This window comes from Grammomys surdaster, unplaced genomic scaffold (genome assembly GCF_004785775.1).
Source record: "Grammomys surdaster isolate TR1022 unplaced genomic scaffold, NIH_TR_1.0 194, whole genome shotgun sequence".
NCBI lineage: Eukaryota > Metazoa > Chordata > Mammalia > Rodentia > Muridae > Grammomys > Grammomys surdaster.
The window spans coordinates 6448517-6468414 of NW_021604639.1; the positions used below are offsets into that span (position 1 = coordinate 6448517).

Genomic DNA, 19898 nt, shown 5'->3' on the forward strand with positions numbered 1-19898 from the left:
AGAAGAAGAAGAAGAAGAAGAAGAAGAAGAAGAAGAAGAAGAAGAAGAAGACGATGACAGAGCGAGTGAGCTCATAAGTATGATGAGCTCATACATTAAAAAAGCTATGTGGGTAGAAGGTTGAGAGGATTTGGGAGGGGTTAGGGAACATGGTCAAAATATATAAAAATTAGTTTAAAAAACAAAGACAACGATCCTAAGGTTTCATTATTGTGGACAGAAATTATCTCTATCACATGAATACCACGCAACCTGATTTTCACACTTTCAAAGACTGGTTATAGAGGTGTCACACCTGGTATGGCACAGAACCAAGAGGAATGTTTACTCAGAGGAACAACAACCAGGATTACCTATCTCATCTTCCATACATCACGAATCAATGGAGTAACCAACACATACTAAAACGGGCTATGGTTACAGGGCAATAACTCTAGAGACCTGAAAGCAGGAAAACACCAAGCTGCCAGGACTGAATGTCTCCTTTCAGCAGATATCACAGATGGGGCTGTCCCTGGCTGCAACAGCCTCAGGAGCTGCCATCCTGTGTGACTTTTATTGCCCCTGTATGCAGCCTGTTTCTCAGGAAAACACGATAAGCAGCCAAGACATCTAGATTCCACTTCTCTCCCATCAGTTCCTCCACTATGCTGATGAAGTGAAAAGTAAAATCAGAGTCTCTGAGAACCCAGCATTTGTGGAACTAAGAATATATCTGGTGTAAAAGAGTCCAGGCTACACCCAGTTTGACCCTATGAACAACGTTTAGAAAGACTAGCTTGTTGAATCTCTCACCTGCCTGTCCCAGGAAATCACTGGGCAAAGCAAAGTTCTGTCACCTAGGTTTCACCAGCACTAACATTTCAAAAACTGTTGTCTGCTAAGTGTTTAGATTATGTTTTTCCTAGTATAGATTTAAAAGCTATAGTTCCTTACATGGATTGCTTCAGAGTAATAGCCAACAAGCTAATTGCATAATTAATACAATCCTGCAATGGTGTGGTCCTCACTAGATGGGGTCAGTCCCCATTTTGCAGATATTTTGGGGGACTTTTTATTATTGCACTACTATTTTCAAGTAAAGTCAAGATTAAATACTACTCCTCTGAGGAAGTGAGGCAGGTAGGCAGGAGAGGTAGGTAGGCTTTTAGCTGTAGGAACTGGGCTACTTCTCAAGCTTATGAATGCCTTGTTGAGTCAGGCATATATACGACAGCTGTCTCCCAGTAGGGAGTGACTGGAGTGGCACACAAAGATAAAAAGGTTATGACACTCTGATCTTAGACCCAAAGCCTGGAGTCCACCCCACCCTTCCCTACACTCTGAGTGAGTGTGTGTGTGTGTGTGTGTGTGTATGAGAGAGAGAGAGAGAGAGAGAGAGAGAGAGAGAGAGAGAGAGAGAGAGAGAGACAGAGAGAGAGACAGACAGAGACAGAGAGAGACAGAAAGAGAGAGAGAGAGAGAGAGAGAGAGAGAGACTTATTACCTCCAAACAATAAATTTGTATACATAAATAGACCCCTAAAAGCAAAAAACATAATTAAGTTGAAAGATCATTTGGTAAGCATATACGAATTCCCAGGGTGCTCAATCCCGGTTACTGAGAGAATTTTTAAAAATAGAAAGAACATGAGAAGTGGGGGAGGTGGGAGAGGAGAATGGCAGCAGGAGGAGGAGGGAGGAAGGGGAGGAGAAAGGAGGGGGAAGGGAAGGAGGAGGTGGAGGGGAAAGAAGAGAGCTGTGCAATATAAAAGGGTGGAGGCCATGTACCAGAAAGACCAACATGTCAAGACAACCATCAGCATTCAATGTTGTCTCTACTTGCACCTCCTAGCCTACAAGTACCTCCCCAGGGACTACACATTAGTCTCAGACAAACTACCAGGTCATTCAAAGCCCCCTTGGGGGTGACACCAACTACACATGCCAGAGCCAGCTTCATCTACAGCCTTCTACACCCATTACTCAAACCAAGATGGTAGACGAGGTGATGAACTCTACAGACTACATCAAAACCAAGGTCAAGAAAAGAATTTAGTTGTCCTCACAGTATCCACTTCTGACTCAAGAACAAGATAAATGGATAACAAGCCACACGGCAGCAATGGCTTCCTACAGTCTACAAGGTCTCTAGAAATACTCTGACTCCATCTGCCTGGATGAGAGGTCAAACGAGGGAAATAGTTATTGTAATTTCAGGATGTAAAATGAGATAAATCCTCCCAGATACACACTCTGACTTTGACATCATTTGCTAAGTACCTTGCCCCTAAAACTAAGCATGGCTAACAGGTAGTTTCTTTCTCAGGTAAAAGCAGACATGGAGACACACAGAGGGAGGAGAGGCATGCTTGTGACACTGTAACTCCTACCCCACACCTTAAGGGCAGCAGATCAAAGTTTGTAACTTTTCACTTTAAAAAAGCTATACCAAATTAGAATTCAAATATTCTTATGAATTTTCAAAAATTTCTCTAAGATAAAAAAGGATAACTGATAATGTTACTGTTTAGAAATTCCTTCTGTGTGGCCTCTGTGGCAGTAACTCCTGATAACAAATTTTCCTCATCACGACTAAGATAGGTTAATGTCTTGTCTGTTATTAATTTTAGGAGTGTTTCTAATGGAAACCTTTAAACACAAAGAGAGAGATAAGAAAAAGTATTCTCATGTGTAGATTATCCAATTTTAATACGTTTTTGATCATGCTGGCACCATCAATTATTCGCACTATACAAGTGCATATTGATAAAAATGTTTATACCTAAGAAACCCAGCATACACACACACACACACCATATCCACCAATGTATAATATCACACATATGAATACACATTAGAGTCACACACATGCCCAAATACATATTTGTGCATCCATAAACTTTTAGGAAAACTCATATAGCATACACTGGCATTTAAGAAAGTGAATCCCAGGTGCCTGCCATACTGTGCATTTTAGGACACTTCAGCTAAGAGATGCCATTTCTGGAAGAGACCCTCCTCACCCTGGCAGGCACCTGCTCATCTCCCAGTAGCCCTTAGCAGCTCTACCTCTACTTCCTCTCAATTCCTGTGGTTGTGATCTTGATACCAAGTCTACTGAGTGCCTCTCTCAAAATGCCACTCTGTTCACCTAAACTGGTCAACATACCAGACTCTGACATTACTCTTCCCAGAGGTTCATCTTAAATGATATTTGAAATATTGTTTTCTTTTGTTTGTTTCCAGTGTTTCATTCAGCAGCCCACTTTGGCCTCATTGAGCCCAACCCATTTATTTCAGTATCCCTATTTCTGGGATTACAGCAAGTGCCACATACCCTCCTTTGGAAATATTTACTAACACAACCAATCAATCAACTATGATTTGCACTCTTTGGAACAAGCCAGATAGCCTTGACATCATATAAAAAGTCTCAGGCAGCAACAGCCCCCTGTGACTGTTATGCAGCCATTCAAGTTGCAGCAGGAACTTGATCTGGCCCAGTAAGCTTGTTCTGTCCTGTCATCACAGCATAGACAGTCAGATTCTTCATTCTGTTAACCTGCCTGGGTCTTTGCAGTTGCTATCCCTTTGTACTCACACTTGTGGATAACCTTTTTTTCCTCAAGGACATCTTGGCATAACCTACTTTTCACATTAGCAAATCCACTTGGCTGACAGAAAAACATACAGGTTCGGATACCAGGAGATGGTGATAATCATTTTCCTGCTGTACACTGAAAGGGCTGTAGACTGGCTTTTTCTTGTCCCCCCTCCCCTGTTGGGTCACCAACTTCTCTTGATAAAAATGCCTACATATTTCCCTTTCACTATCAGGATTAAAAGTAAATAAAAGCAAGTTGTTACTTAAGGCATTCAGCAAGATTTAGGATTAAGAATGAGAACGGTTCAATAGGGCCTTTAAGGCAGCTCCATTGAACAGGTGGATCCAAGGATTAGGCTTCCCGTACTTGATCATTTACTCTTATAATTGTGTTATTTCACTTCCAATTGTACTCAGGGAGAAGAGTCAGGAAAAAGTAAGAAACTGAACAGGCCAAAAGGCTGCTATGTTCTACATGCACGGGCAGGAAAGAAAGGTCAACCCAACTGTTTTGTTTAGGGAAACACAAGTTAAAACGACAGTGAGGTTACTTCACACCTGCTGGCATGTCTTTCTTATCAAACAGGTGAACAGTAACAGGTGAGTACAAGACTGTGATCCTGAAAAATGGTGTAGAGATTCCTACAAACACCAACAGCAAAGCTTCTGTGGCCCTGGTGACTGCACAGGGCAAATCCTATTAGGGACTGCCAATTAGGCTTGTGATTATATAACATTAGCTTCTTACTGGCCCCACGGTTAGAATATACAATAAAGATAAGAACAAGTTTAGTCATCTTAATTAGAGAATAAGATATGACCAATCAGAGGAGAACTGGGACTTGACAAGGTCAAGACAACTAAACACAAGCCAGAACCACTACCCAAGATCAAGAGAGACCTAAGAGTTATCATGTACCTGGCTTTCTAAGCAATGATACTAAGGAATGAGAAAATAGTTCTTAAATAGATTCAGATAAGACAGGTCCATGCTATGCTCCCAAATAAAATTAAGCTTCACCTTAGGGAAGTCACACACCTACGGATGAGACATGCTGTGTATGTGTGAATAACTGTTCTCACAAATAGATGAAACTAATGTCACTGATCTTGCACAGCAAAGATAAAAAGGCATTTATAAAACTGTAGTCTACACATTCTCACCCAGCACATTCAGTTGCCATGGAGCCTGATACTTTTCTCTAATAGAGCTTAATGAGCAATAAGTTCTTTACCTTTCTTGTGAGTGGCACTTCAATGGGGACAGGAACAACTTCAGCCAGCAAGCAACCATAGAAGGCCACCATGAAAGCAGCAGGGTCATTGTTGGGGAATACTAGCGCCACCTGGAGACGTGCAAAACACACAGCTGAGATAACATTTATATTTCTACAGACAATAGGATGAAAATTTCAAGTCCCCATCACAGTGTACAGGCAGGCCTGTAAGATCAGTACTTATGCTGACTAAGGACTATAAAGTAAGTGTGACCACAGGCTACAGAGGAAGAATCTATCTCAAAAGTAATAGATGCTAAGAAAAAAAAGTTTTATGTAAAAAGAATAACAAGAGATATTTTAACAAGTACCCCATACTTTTTCTTCAACTTAAATGGAAGGGACACATTAACAGCTGCCAGATAAACCCATATCAGACAACAGCTCATTTTATAGCTTGCTTCTTGTCTTCCACAGCCACATAATTTTCATATTTAAAAAAGTGTACATAATACATAATGTTTTTACTCTTTTCACTGGTCTATATAAATAACTCTGCATATTCTGATATAATTCTTACAACTAAAATTGAATGTTTACATGATTCCTTACTGGGTATCTGGGCAAATACTTAGGAGCTAGACCCAGTTGGACTTAATTCAGATGCTAAGTTACTTCTTAATTCTAGGATCTTATGCACAATTTTGGCCTATGCCATAGTTCCTTATATGAGAAACAGAAAAAGAGCAATAACAAACCACTCCTGATTGCCCCGGTAAAGGTCACATGACCATTTACAAAAGCATGATACATCACATGCACTACCAGTACTTATGTAAACATATTACCAGTCCTGGCATAATTTCAATATGTTTTCATTGCCTATTACTTAAAGTATTTAATTGTTCCTGGGCTTTCCTTGCTCATCCAACCTTCCCAGTTTAGCCAACCTGAGAGTAGATTATAGCCCACCACATAATACTGGATGTAATTTCTAAATAGGTTTTCCAACACTCTAACAATATAGCCATATCCTTACATTTTTCCTCATATGGATTCCTTTTCATTTTCTATATTTACCTTTTCATGTCTTGCTATGTTCCCTGGAATTTGTGCTTAATATATTTGACACAAATATTTCTTGAAATGTTTTCACAGTTTTGGTATATATTTGATGTTTTAAATGTGTTTCCTTTATATTCATAGGTAGTAAATATTTGAGCCAATTTCTCCATGCCTTTTAAAAGAAGTGAATATAAATTCTGAGGAATGTGTTAGGTGGTTTATAATTATTAAAGTATTAAAGAATGTACTCATGTAAACTAGAAGAGTTGTGACATTTTATTAAGCAGTATATTCTGGGATGGTCACCCTACATGCAGACTGTCTCTGAATATCAATAGGTGTGGTACATGACTGTTTGCAGCACAGCCAACTTAATATTTAACCTATCCCAGTGCTCTCTTAAGTGTTACCAACAACTCACTGATTTTAGAAAGTTTCTTGTATGGTAAGAGCTCTTTGGTTGGTTGGTTGGTTGGTTGGTTGGTTGGTTGGTTGGTTGGTTGGTTAATTTTTTGTTTCTTTGATAGGATTTCCACTGTGTTTTTCAGGATGCTGCCTCTATTTTCACATAAGCTCCTCTAATATGTTGCTATACCTATGGTGTTAACTCTTTACAAACTACGTGGTTATATTTTCACAGGCACATAAATCCAAAGATCTAGCACATATGCATCATTTTTGTATTTTCTTATTTTGGAGTTCCAAATGAATTCTTTAAAAATGTTGAAAGTGGCCTTATTAATTTTGGTAAAAACATTTAGATACGATAGTCTAGCATATTTAATATCCAAGATAAATAGGCTGGCAAAAGATACTGATGGTAGTTAGGAAGCCGGGAGCTGTATCTTAAGTTTAGACATGCTGGGTGTTTTGTAATACAGGAAGGGTGTTGGAAAAAAATTAAAAAAAATTAAATTCTGGAGTACATGATTTCTTTTCTACATGGCTTAAAAAAACAGCTAGAACAAGTCAGAAAAAGAATAAGATGATAAATTTGTATGTGTAAGCATATTAACAAAAACTAATTATTTTGAGACCAAGTCTCATGTGAATCTGCCTTCATAAGGCAATGTGCATTCCTAGCACATTTTCAGATGGGTAGGCTCATGAAGAAATAAAAGACAATTATACGTTTGTAATATTTACAGATTACAACTGCCACATGATTCCTTCCCACAAAGTGGGCCACAAAGTCTGAGGAAGCTGATCAAAACAGCAGAACACACAAAATTCCCCAATCAGATGGTCGCACCTGGTCATAAAGAATGCTTACTTGCATTTTATGTTCAACATTAATATGCCAAGGAGGAAGAACAGGCTGAGTTCTGGAATCATAAAATAGGTTATCTAGTTATTTGAACCTCACTTACCCTGTCTCCAGGCCGTACCATAGGTTCTTGCTTTGTACCTAATTTATGTAGAATGTTGTAAGCAACCTTCATACTTCTTGTCCATAGTTTCCCTGTTGATATAAAGCATAAACATACAAACAACTTAACAATATACACATGTATTTACAGCAATGTTCAACTGTGAATGTAAAATTACCATTTGGAATCTAGTTCATTCATCTATTCTGTTCAGTATATGTGGTTGGAAGTAAGGTCATGTGGAAGACTGACAAAAAGGGGCAGGGATGTAAAGACTATAAAACTGAAAGCTGAACACGCACTCAGAAGTAGTATTGGAGATTTTAAAACAGCAGAGAGAGAGAGAGAGAGAGAGAGAGAGAGAGAGAGAGAGAGACAGAGAGAGAAAGAGGGATATAGGGTGATGGGGAGGGAGGAAAGGAGAAAAGGGGGGAGGAAGATGGACAGGTAGAGGGAGGGGAAAGAGATTGGAAATCCTAATTTTAGCCTATTTAGCCTGCCTTACACTTGGCCTATGATGGGGAAGGGGTTGATGGGACATGAGCCCACAAGTTTCTTAGTAGTTAATAGTATACAGTCATGGGGATGGAAGGGATGGTGTCTTGAAAGATCCTCTCTCATAGACAAACTTTACCTAAAATTTGTTTTTGTTTTTTTTTATTTTAAGCCTTCAACTTAAGTTCCTAGGAAAAAAAGGATAGAAAAAAAAAATAAGTACTAAAAACTGACACATTACCAGAAAATCATCAGAACCAGGTCTTAACACCCTTAATTTCTCTTAATGTGTTAAGCTTTTACTGTAAAGCTACAGAAGTTTTTAACTGCCATCTTTCTACTGGATTAAGCATGGGAATGGTGGGGTCCAGGGAGAGATTTCAAAGCTCTATCAGTGAGTGACATCCATCTCTTACAAATGTGTGCTGTCTTGGGTAACTGCAATGAACACAAACTATAAAAACGGCTCTGACAGGTCATTCAAAGTCTGATTCCCTGCAAGTTGTAAACTTCTCAGAGTATACATTTTCTAATTTCTGGGCTTGGAGATTTGGAAGAGAAACCTTTGCACTTAGATAAAGTGCAAATTTTTATAATTTTAAATTCTGAACTTGAGAAAAAAATTCTAAGTCAAGTACAACTGTTTAAAAAAACGTTAAGTTTTAAATTTAGGCTTAAGATAGTTTTTTCTTTTCCGAAAATTTTCGACAAATTTAAGAACAAAAACAAGCTCTGAAGGACCTTCATATTTCAAGCCTTTATCCTATACTCCTGGATTTCTTGGTAATCTTGAACAGTGTAAGGTAGAATAAAAGCAACTTCAAATCTAAGGAGCGTTCTTGCATTCAGAAGGCATTTTATGGCATGGTGAAAAACACTTAGCTTTTTTTTTTCCAAAACAAATCAAGATTCTAGCTAGTAATTCATGTGAAAGTAATATAACGCAGATTAATCTAATTGTATCTCAATATAGTCAAAGTCTGGTTTCTTTCTGGTAAATGGAAACTCCTTTAGTTTATAACACGTATTTTACTTTTAAAAAAACCTGAATTTGTTTTATTTCCTGTTAGAATTGCAGCTTCCTGAATTAATATTGCTATTATTCACCATTGGTAGGATTCATCTACTTGTCTGCCCCTTAGCGGATAGCGAGCTAGAGGAATGTTTTATCATTCATTGCTTTAATTCTCAAGACAATTCTTGATTCTCAGTATATGGTAAGCAATTTTGTGGAGGTTTGCTAATGTCATAGGCAAGAACCAACTAAGTCCACAATCACAGTATGCAGCTTAATGGAACTCGTAACTCATAAGTATTTCATTACTAGATGTTAAGATTTCATCCATGTTCTCTTCCTCATCTCAACCCCATAGATCTTTAAAGTCATTTGATATCTCACTTGGGGAGTTCCTTTATCAATGGTCATCAGTTCGTGAGAAACAACACAAGGAGCAGTGTTCCCCTATAAATAATTTATGCCTTTAAGACCTTCCTTAGTGTGAACAAAACTGGCAAACTATTCTAGCTGAATAATTACATTCTGTTGTCACTGAATAAAGTAAAAGCAATGTGTTATAAACAAACCAATCAATTAAAATTATTACAGTTTGCTAAAGCTTCAACTTCATTTTTGGCTAGGACAGTTCAGAGTTGATATCATTATACACTCACACACAATCTAGTTTTACATAGAGTCTCATGAAAAATACAAAATCCAAACTTTGAGCATAAATTCTTGAAATATACTTAGTATTTTTACATCTTATAGTTTTCAGAGAAAAGGAAACCGAGTAAGTGCAGGTGCCAGTATAAATCAAAGGAGAATAAGCACTTCCAGAATGACTGACAAAGACTGTTTTCTTCAGCTTTTTCTTGGATTTGAATGACATCTAGGCTGCTGTACAGTGTAACTGCAAAGAAAGAGCACAAATGGATATGGAAGGGGGAAATACAGTCTCATTAGAGCATATCATCCATAAGAGTAAAGTAAGGATTGGAGAGCCTTTCCAGTAACAACAATGAGGGAGTGCAAAGGCTGCCTGGTACATTCCTAACTCAGGCAGCTAAGTCCCTGACATGAAGTAACTCAGAATGGATGAGGAGGAGCTCACAAATTTCCACCCCCTACCTGAGAAGCTACTGGCAACTAATGGCTGCTGGGGACAGAAGAGTCAATGTTCTTCAGGGATTCAGAGAGGCTGCCCATGCTGCAGTAGATGGTCCTATAGCCATGCGTACACAGACAGCACTAAATGTACTCAGGGTGCTGGGAGAAAAAATGAGCACATTAAGTTGTGAGTAGAAAGAGGTAGTGGAGATTGGGGAAGAATTGAAAGGGAAAGAATGAGAAATAATAGATTTGATCAAAATGCATTACATGCATGTATGGATATTAAATATTTTAAAATAAAGAGAAAAACAAATGTTTATACAGTGAAAAAGAAAAATGTACTTACAGGCATCCTAAACAAAGAAGAGAAGGTGGATGAAGAGGGAGGTTCCCACCAGGTGAGACATGAAAAGGGAAACACTGGACAGCACTGCTTATTTTCAAGAATTAAGATCATGGCATTCCTATTTCATATACTTCTGATTTCTATTGCAATCTGAAGTATCAAGTCCTTTATAACTTTATCTACATTTTCTACTAGATCCTAAATTTCTCAGCTGAGAATTCTGCTGCCTCAGGACTTAATAGAAAATTAAATTTGGAGGCTAAAGGGATACTTGAAGACTTTAAATACTACAGTCCTTCAATTATACCAGTTTTCTCAGGCATTAGAACAACTTAAATTCAATGAGCCTTGTTCTCCCTGTATTTCCTCAGAAATAACCAACCAACTAGTGGTTCATTTATTTTTATTTCCCACAGAGATAATACTCATATATAGTATTCACTGTGTCAGGCAACACTTTTATATTATGTACTGATAAGGTACAAGCTTAGATTTAAAAATATCTTATATTTAAATATCTTACTTTTAAATATTTCTTAACAAGCAAAAATGAAGATTGACCATAGCATATGATTGACAAATATTAAATACAGTGAAAAGTAATACTGCAAAATATAAGTGACTTATAAGCAGAAGTTACATTTGGGTACAGGTATGATGCATATATAAGAATATATATTCCTCAAAGCAGTAGTCTATGTTTCTCGTACCTCAAACTTATCATAGTCTTACCAAAAGGGCAAAGAAGCAAGCACTAGTTTCCTCAACAAGTGGTCAACAGAGAGGGGCTACAGTTTAACTCCACATGATAAGCCTCTCAAGAAGTCATTATTATTCAACTCTGACTTCCTAAGCCAGAAGTACTGCCCCATTGTACAACACAAACTTAATATACCTTAGTCAATGACTGCAGGTCACCAGAATGCACACAACTTCTGGGACAAACACAAAGCCTGGTGCTAGGGTCCCTACCTCCCCAGACAGGCAGGTGTTGGGAGTCATTAGCTGTAAAGCAGCAATTCCAAGTACATAATTAGCTTTCAGGATTAATTTAGACAGGTCTGAGGGTCACACAGAAAAAGTCTTCTCTTTTTGACTGAACAAAACCTTTTTCTAAGAGTGTACTTAAAAAAAAAAAGCTTATGCTAAATCACAGATAATATTCTCTATTTTACAGCATTCAATAGCCACACATATAAAGAGATTGTAAAAAATATACTTTCAAACCTAACATACTCTTAAGCTCAAATCCCATTTTGGTACCTGAAATACACAGGTCCCCCTGGGGCCCCACTCTCCAAATGCTGGGCTCTGCCTAGTCCTACTACTTAACATAGCATCTGGCTCTTAACCTTGATGGCTGATTTAAAACTCAAGCTCTTTCCTCATAATTATCCAATGTGTTTGTAATATAAAAACAAAGCCAAAGTTTAAAAAAAGAAAGTACTTTCTAATGTTATCCATGCAGAAGTAAAGTGAGCCATTTGTTCTTGTAGCTATGAAGCTTAATTCTTTGTGAAGCTGAAGCCGGTATGAAAATAGCTGTAATCTGTTTTCTCCATGGTGATGCAACTAAAAGGAAGATCTCTCTCTAGCATAGCAGGCTATGTGCTAAAGTTTAGTCTGCGTTAACGATACTGTGAGAACTAAGAGAAACCTGTTTATCTGGCTTTCTGTACTGTGTATCCAAGTTTTATTGTTTCTCAGTGATAAGATGTCAAAGTGGAGCCAATCAGACACAATCATAAATGCCATGAATCTAAATAAAACGTTTAAATCTCTCAAGTTTAAAAAGTCACAATTCTAAAAGTAAACTGCAAATGTTGAAGTCCCCAAAGGGTCAAATCCCAATCTCACTGAGAGAGTAGAGGTCGATTTTGTCAGAGGGACAGAGTGAGGATCAAGGTCTGGGGATGGGGTTAGTCCTCTTAGATGTAGGACGGTAGCACATGATGCAGAAAGAAATGCATAGAAATCTGGTCATACATGATCTTGGATATGTCTGTGAGGTTGTTCAGAGATCGATCAGTATGGGTCTGAATAGATCAGCTAGGGATGGTCACCCTTGATACTAACTGATACCAACTACTCGGAGACTGGAAAGAACATAGGCAGAAAGTGAACTACTCTTTTTCTGAGAACTAGAAAGGAGTTTTTTCTTTGCTGCACCAGAGATTAGAACACTAGGCTTGGGAGGAGGAATTAGTTCATTGGAAGTGTGTATGCCTGACATGCACAAAGTCCTCAGTTTAACCCCTACCAGAGCAAAACAATGGCATAAAATAACACAAGTCCAGGATCAGTAGCCTCTGGGCTCCCAAGAGTCAGCAGGCTTTTAGCTTCCTACTATTTAAGTGTCAGCATTACTTTTGTACAACTTGATATGCTGTATCTTTTATTGTTGTACTATTCCTACTCCAATACTGGAGATACACATGGCATAGATGTTCAGACAGCTCTAACTCATTTTATGCATTTTTGTCTCTATAAAGATACCTATGTTATATTGTTTGCATATGTAAATGCAATGAAATTTCCTGAAATTAGTAGTTGTCCTCATTATATACTTGTACTCTTACACGATAAACATTCCCAAAACCTCAGCTTTCTGCTGACTATAAGTGGAGCACTGACCCAAATGGCTTTGATTAACCTTGTCAGAAGACTTAGGCTATCCACCACGGCATTACTGAGGACTGGGGTTATAAAGCCGGATGTATGTAATTGCCAATGCTAGTGATACACATGTAGACTTTCGCTTTCTGACTTGCTTCTTTATGAATGCAGTACGTCTGCTGGTAACTTTATGTGACTTGTATGAATAAACCTGGGTGTTGAGCTCAGCATAAATGTTTCTGTTCTTACATATATTATTGTAGAAAGGGGCCCATGAAGTATTATGCCAACATTTTCCCATCTTTGTACTACACATCTCTGTTTAAAAATGTAAAGAAAGCCAGGTGTAGTGCATGCCTTTAATGCTGGCATCAGGAAAGCAGAAGGTGGGTGGATCTCTAAGTTTGAGCCCATCGTGGTCTGTATAGGAAGTTATAAGGAAGCCAGGGCTACATAGAAAGACTGTCTCAAAACTAAACACACATGTATACATACATACATACATACATACACACATACATACATGTAAAATGTCTTCTATAGAATTTTATTTTTCCATAACTCTATTTTTGAGATTTAAAACTTTTGGAGTTTTAGACTTCAGAAGTTTCCAGCATCTTTTAATTTCAGCATCTGAGAATACAACATATTGGTATTCTGGGGAATTATGATGCAAATCTAGGCCCAAAGGTTTGATACATACTCTGTACTGATTACCAATGAAAGTACTCATTTGAAAAAGCCAAGATCAAGTGTCATAAAGTTACAATCATAGCTTTATATATCCATTTCTGGTTTTAAGTTTAAAATAAAAAAGTAGTAACTCCTCTATCGACACAATTTTTTAACGGAAAATTTCTTTAAATTTTCATCTACTTTTAAACCAGAAACAAACAAGACTACACAGACATAGATGAACACCCAGAAGATGCGTAATTTGTTTTCTGTCCATTCAGTAGTGGTATATGTAGGGAAGGCAAAGGTCAGGAGAGTGAACCAAGTAGCTTTATGGGATTACCGTAAGTGAGAATGTACAGGGGCTTTCCATTTGTGTCCATGGTGGTCAGGCAGGGGGCCTTTGGGGAGATGGTCCCCCATCGTTGTAGTGCAGCTTCTAAAGAGGGTGGCCAGTTTGTGACGACTCCCAACTGCTCCCCTCTTGTGGCCAGCATCTGGGCGCCCTCTGGCTTTGGTTGGTTTGGATCTGGTTGTTGAACTAAATACATTTAAACATACAATATTTTTAAGAAAAAGATATCCATTTAGTATTTTTTTTAGTTGTTTATAAGAAATCTAAGAGATTGATACTTAAAGCTGATGGCAAACATGCTTTTCTAAAATCAAACCACTATGTATATAACAAAAGCACTGAGCTCTTACAATTTCCAAGGCAACACAGAATGGGGAACTTAGGATGTGAGAACATTTGTAGGTAACCAACAAAACCAAACCACATGCCTTGAGTCTCACATTTAAATGCATGTGTTTAGCCGGGCGGTGGTGGCGCACGCCTTTAATCCCAGCACTTGGGAGGCAGAGGCAGGCAGATTTCTGAGTTCGAGGCCAGCCTGGTCTACAGAGTGAGTTCCAGGACAGCCAGGACTACACAGAGAAACCCTGCCTCGAAAAAACAAAAAACAAAAACAAAAACAAAAAAAAACAACAAAAAAAATAAATGCATGTGTTTAAAGTTCTAATTATTAGCACACCATATTCAAAACTCCAAAAGGCTCAGTTCTTACATTATAATTTTCCCTTGAATAACAAGATATAGGTAGAAATCTACAAATACTATGAATAACAAAAGGATGGTAAAAGTACTTTCAAGAGTAAAACTAAAAGTCTCATCATAAAACACAGTTCTCTTTTTGCAGTTTAGATAGATGTGAAAGTGAAAATATTTTCCTTATTTCTAGAAAATCATTCTCTCTCAGAGACTGAGGTATCACTTTAACCTCCTATCTGGAAAATCAGCTGAGTCTTCCATAAATTTTATTGTAGTTTTTAATTTTCATGTATATATTTGCATGGTGTGCACATGTGGGTATGCGGTCATGTATACATACAAGTGTGCATTTGGAGGCTGGAGGTTGATGTGAGGAACTGTCTTCCATCATTCCTCTACCTTAATCATTGAGGCAGGGTCTCTCTGCCAAATCCAGAACTCAATGATGAGGCTAGCCTGACTCAGCAGCTTTCTCTGATGATCTTGTCTATACTTTCCCAAACTGCATTTTGCATGAGTTCTAGGGATCTGAAATCCTATCCTCACACCTGTGCCAAGCACTTATTCCAGTAGTCATCAGTTTCTCCATCCCTCAGCTGAGTCTTAGCTTCAGTTAACAAATAAACAAGACCCATGGGTTTGATCCAACAACAGGTATCTTTTGTTTCAGTTTTAAGTTGCCTAGTTGAAGCCCCCATAATTCATTCTACCTGAGGTAGGGGGCAGAGCCCCTACTATGTTTCTCCAATATCATAAGCTTGTATAGAAAAGTACTCTTTGGCTTTGAGCCAATAATTTCACTTTGCTTTTATATCACAGCACTGAGTCCTTACAAAAAGGCCTAAGTCACACAGAACAGCACCACATTGCACTGAGGGGGCAGACGGCTTCAAAGCTCTAATTGGGTAGCATTTCATGTACTTTTCTTTTTCCTTTTTGTTTTTTTGGTTTTTTGTTTGTTTGTTTGTTTTTGTTTTTTCGAGACAAGGTTTCTCTGTGTAGTCCTGGCTGTCCTGGAACTCACTCTGTAGACCAGGCTGGCCTGGAACTCAGAAATCCACCTGCCTCTGCCTCCCAAGTGCTGGGATTAAAGGCGTGCGCCACCACCGCCCAGCTTCATGTACTTTTCAGATATGCATTGGGAACAGCAACCTTCACTGACTTAAGAGTTCTATTATTGAGGGAAGGCTAGATTATCACTCTTAACAAAATAAAGTCATTTTGCATAAAATGTAGTACTGTACAAAGAGCCACAGACTTCAGAAAAGAAGGAGTAGAAAAAAACAAAAAAACATTACCTTCTAACAATTCCTCAAAGTCATCAACAAAGAATTCCCGTAATGGTGGCCGCTTCGGTCGTTTAAGGGTATTGACAAGCTGCTGAATTTTTGCTGATACCCGGCTACTTACTGGTACACCTGAAAAATAGGAACCATCATGGACATGAACAAACTCTGGAAGAAATAAGAGAATTCATGAAAAATTTCCCAAACTACGTTTTTGTTTCCTGTCATGGGGATACATCATAAGACCTAATACATGCAGAATAAGGTGTCTAAGCACTGACCTGTATTACTTTGAAAGAATTTTTAAAGTGTACGTTCAGAGTCAAAATTAAGTATAGCTCTGAAAACATGAAAAAATAGGCATAATACTCAACATCTAAATGTAGTATCTTGTCAATTAATCCCAATCAATCTGGTTCTGATGAATCCAAGACCAGTGGTTTAGAAGCTTAGGTGAGAATGTTAGTACTACCCCTGGGTATGATTCTGAGGTGAGGGTGTACATAGTATGAAACACTGGACTACACAACACAAGAGTCAGAATTTACCTAATTCTGACAGATATTTTAGAATGAATAACCTAATTTTGACTAATTTAGACAGAATTTACCCAATTCTGAAACTTGACAGATTTCAAAGATGACAAAAGCTTTTAAAGTAATGCCAAGAATAACATCAATAATTAGTTTTAATAATGGTTATACAAAAGAACTAAAGCCAATGCAGTAGAATGGAAGGACAGCCAATTCTGTAAGAAATGGAATGATTATAGTTTTAATTGATATTTATGTATCATTATGACTTCAACCATGCTGAGGACAGCATACCATTTGTTAAAGAGATGGCCAGAGCAAGACATTTAACTGTGAACCAGCCAGTTATCATAGCAACATCAACAACATTGTAAGGTACATGTATTACAATATTGTTGCTACTGTTCTGTCAATTTTTCATAAAGTAAACAAACAAACAAACAAAATCCTGTAATTTACTGCCAGATCCTATGCTAACTTTTACGACCCTGGCAGGAATATAACATGATTAAAGCAGAATACAGCAGGAAGTTCACATCTGAGGTTTGCAGATTTGTACTGAATACTGGGCAATGGTAATGTTACTATAAAACACCATGATTAAAAATATGGAAACTAGGAGAAGCTTTTTATTCTGCTTTATCAAGCACTGATAATTTACTTCCAATTTTGAGAAAAAAAAAGATGTCTCCTTCTCCCCAAATCTAAGGCATTAACAACACCCCTGAAAATCATTTTGTTTTCTCATTTAACTTCATTTTGCTTTCTGAAGTAGGCATCCAAGGTCTTAACACTTATACTATAATTCCTTAAGGACTCTAATGACTCTACCAGTATTAGTTATACATCAGCAAAAATATCAACATCTCATTAAATCTAGTTCTTCTCATGGCTACATTATGGAATATTTACATTCTTTTTAATAAGGAGAAATTCTTAAACAATTTGGAGATAATTTACATTGTTTGATCAGGTCACCTTCTAGAAAAGTTCCTAAGGAAACTGACAAGCAATGAGTGTCTAGAAGTAGTGCATTCAAGTCAGAAAGATCAATAATAGTCATAGTAAGGACAGAAGTACAAAGTTCACACAGGAGGAAGCATCGCACTACAAGACATACCATCTCCAGTCTCCATGAGTTCAGCATTGCCATACTTTGGTGCTGTCCGAGATGTGGTAGAGCCCTGCGGCCTTTCCACTTGTATTGAGTGTTCTGAGGTGTATGTGGTTACATCAGGAGGTGCAGAATGATTTTCTGTAAAGAATCACAGGACACAATTTTCTTATGAGCCTCATGGTTATTCTGAAGGTCAAACAATTGGGCCTCAAAAATGTCTAGAATATAACAAACTCATACAAAAGATCACTTTGATCCAGTATAGTGACACAAGTCTGTGTTCCAAATACGTGGAAGCAGATGCAATGAAGATCACAAGTTTTGAGGCGAGTCTAGCCCTATATAGGAAAAGACCTTACCTCATAAAACAATAAAAAAAAAAAAGATTACTCTAAACCAAGGTCAGCCACAAAACTCCCAAACAAAGGCGATTAATGTTAAAATAATGTGCAGCATCTCTAGTGAAAAACAGGTAAAAATTCAAATTTAAATTCATAACAGGAGCAAGATCAATGAATCGCCGTAGCATTTTAACTAGAGTAATGTCTAACATGACCAAAGCATAAAGTGTCATGCACTATGTGCTTGTCTGTAGAAGCAAGGCACTTTTCTTAGTATGACAACAGAGGCAACAAACAACTCAAGCTTTGATCCTGACAGCCTAGGACTTAAGAGCCTGGGAAACATTTTAATCTCTCTGTGCTTCAGTTTTCCTACCTATCAAATTGAAGCAACAATGGTGACCCCCTTATATATTGGGTAGATTGAACAAATTAATACATGCAAAACTCTCAAGATATTTCTGATAAATGGTGAGAGACATCAAGAAATAATAACTACTTTAATTAAAACATGAATAATATTAAATAGTTACCCAAAAAACCTTATAATCTAACGTGTATTAAATGTCATGCCATAGCTATCTTAGAGTTACTATTGCTGTGATAAAAATACCATGACTAAACAAATTTGGGGAAGAAGGGGATTATCTGGCTTATACTTCTACAGCATTGTTCATTATCAAAGAGATTCAGGACAGCCACTCAAACAGGGGAGAAACTCGGATGCAGGAGGTGATGCAGAAACTACCTGCTTTCTTATAGAACCCAAGACCACCAGCCCAGGGACAGAACCATCCAAAAAGGCAGGATTCTCCCTCAGCAATCACTAATTAAGTAAATGCTCTACAAGCCTGCCTACAGCCTGATCTTATGAAGAATTTTCTTAATTGAGGTTCTCTCCTCTCAGATGACTTTAGTTTGTTTCAAGTTGGCATAGAACTGTCCAGTAAAAATGGCCAAGGAACAGGACAAACTTACCCAACAGTATTCAGAGTTAAGTTCAATGGTTAAAAGGCATTAGAACAGTTTTCATAATTATTAGAGCATTAAGTCCATGTCTAAGAGATGATCAATGAATTAGACATATGTAAGTTCTAATAATACATATCAGAATGCTAATTTTGATTCACTAATGCATACTACATGGAAACTTTAGATTGCTTCCTTTATACTACTCCATGTTAGAAGTATACAGTCTTATACTACCTGAAGGTGGCTGTCTTAGTCGCTGTTCTATTGCTGTGAAGAGACAACATGACAAAGACATTTTTCTAAAAGATAAGATTTATTTATTTTATGTGTACGAGTACACTGTAATTTTCTTCAGACACACCAAAAGAGGGCATCAGATCCCATTACAGACAGTTGTGAGCCACCATGTGGTTGCTGGGAATTGAACTCAGGACCTCTGGAAGAAGAATGGCCAGTGCTTTTAATGGCTGAACAATTCTTACAAAAGAAAGCATTTAATTAGAGGCTTGCTTACAGTCCCAAGTGTAGTCCATTACCACCACAGCAGGAGCACGACCGCAGGCACAGCAGACAGGGTGCTAGAGCAGTAGTTGAGAGCTAAATCTTGATCTGCTGGCAGGGAGAGTGAGCCTGGGCTCAGCATAGGCTTTTAAAACACACCACCCCTCAGTAACACATTTCCTCTAACAAGGCCACATATCTCCTAACCCTTTCAAACAGAGCCACTATCCGACTAGTAAGCATTCAATATACTAACCTATAGGGGCCATTCTTACTCAAACCACCAACATGACATTCATATAGAAAAGTCTTTCTTCTTTAGCTTCTTTAACCTTACACTCAGCTTCTATTTCATGGACACTTCCAGCAACAAAAGCACAAAAACACCACATAGGAAAACATTGCATCAAACAGGCTGTAAAAAGCACACTTTTGTAGTCAGAGAACTAAAGCAAGCGGATGAAGGCCACCCTGTCAGATCCTAGGCACAAATGTACACAAGAATTTTAGGGTTCTACATATGTTCATGACTGACAGAAAACCTTTCACTGACTTGAGGGTATTACAAATAAATTTTGTCTAGTAGGCAAATACACAAATATCAAGCATGTGGATAA

The 19898-nt window shown here is 37.9% G+C and overlaps 1 protein-coding gene across 1 annotated transcript in view; it reads right to left on the minus strand.

The window, feature by feature from the left end:
- Dip2c (disco interacting protein 2 homolog C) overlaps nt 1-19898 on the minus strand; it is a 154507-nt gene that overhangs the window by 94319 nt on the left and 40290 nt on the right. Inside the window, exons 6-10 of the mRNA XM_028769860.1 lie at nt 17471-17605; nt 15830-15949; nt 13824-14021; nt 7239-7330; nt 4822-4932 (exon numbers count right to left, since the gene is read on the minus strand). Coding sequence (XP_028625693.1) covers nt 4822-4932; nt 7239-7330; nt 13824-14021; nt 15830-15949; nt 17471-17605 — 656 coding nt within the window. The remainder of the gene's footprint in view (nt 1-4821; nt 4933-7238; nt 7331-13823; nt 14022-15829; nt 15950-17470; nt 17606-19898) is intronic.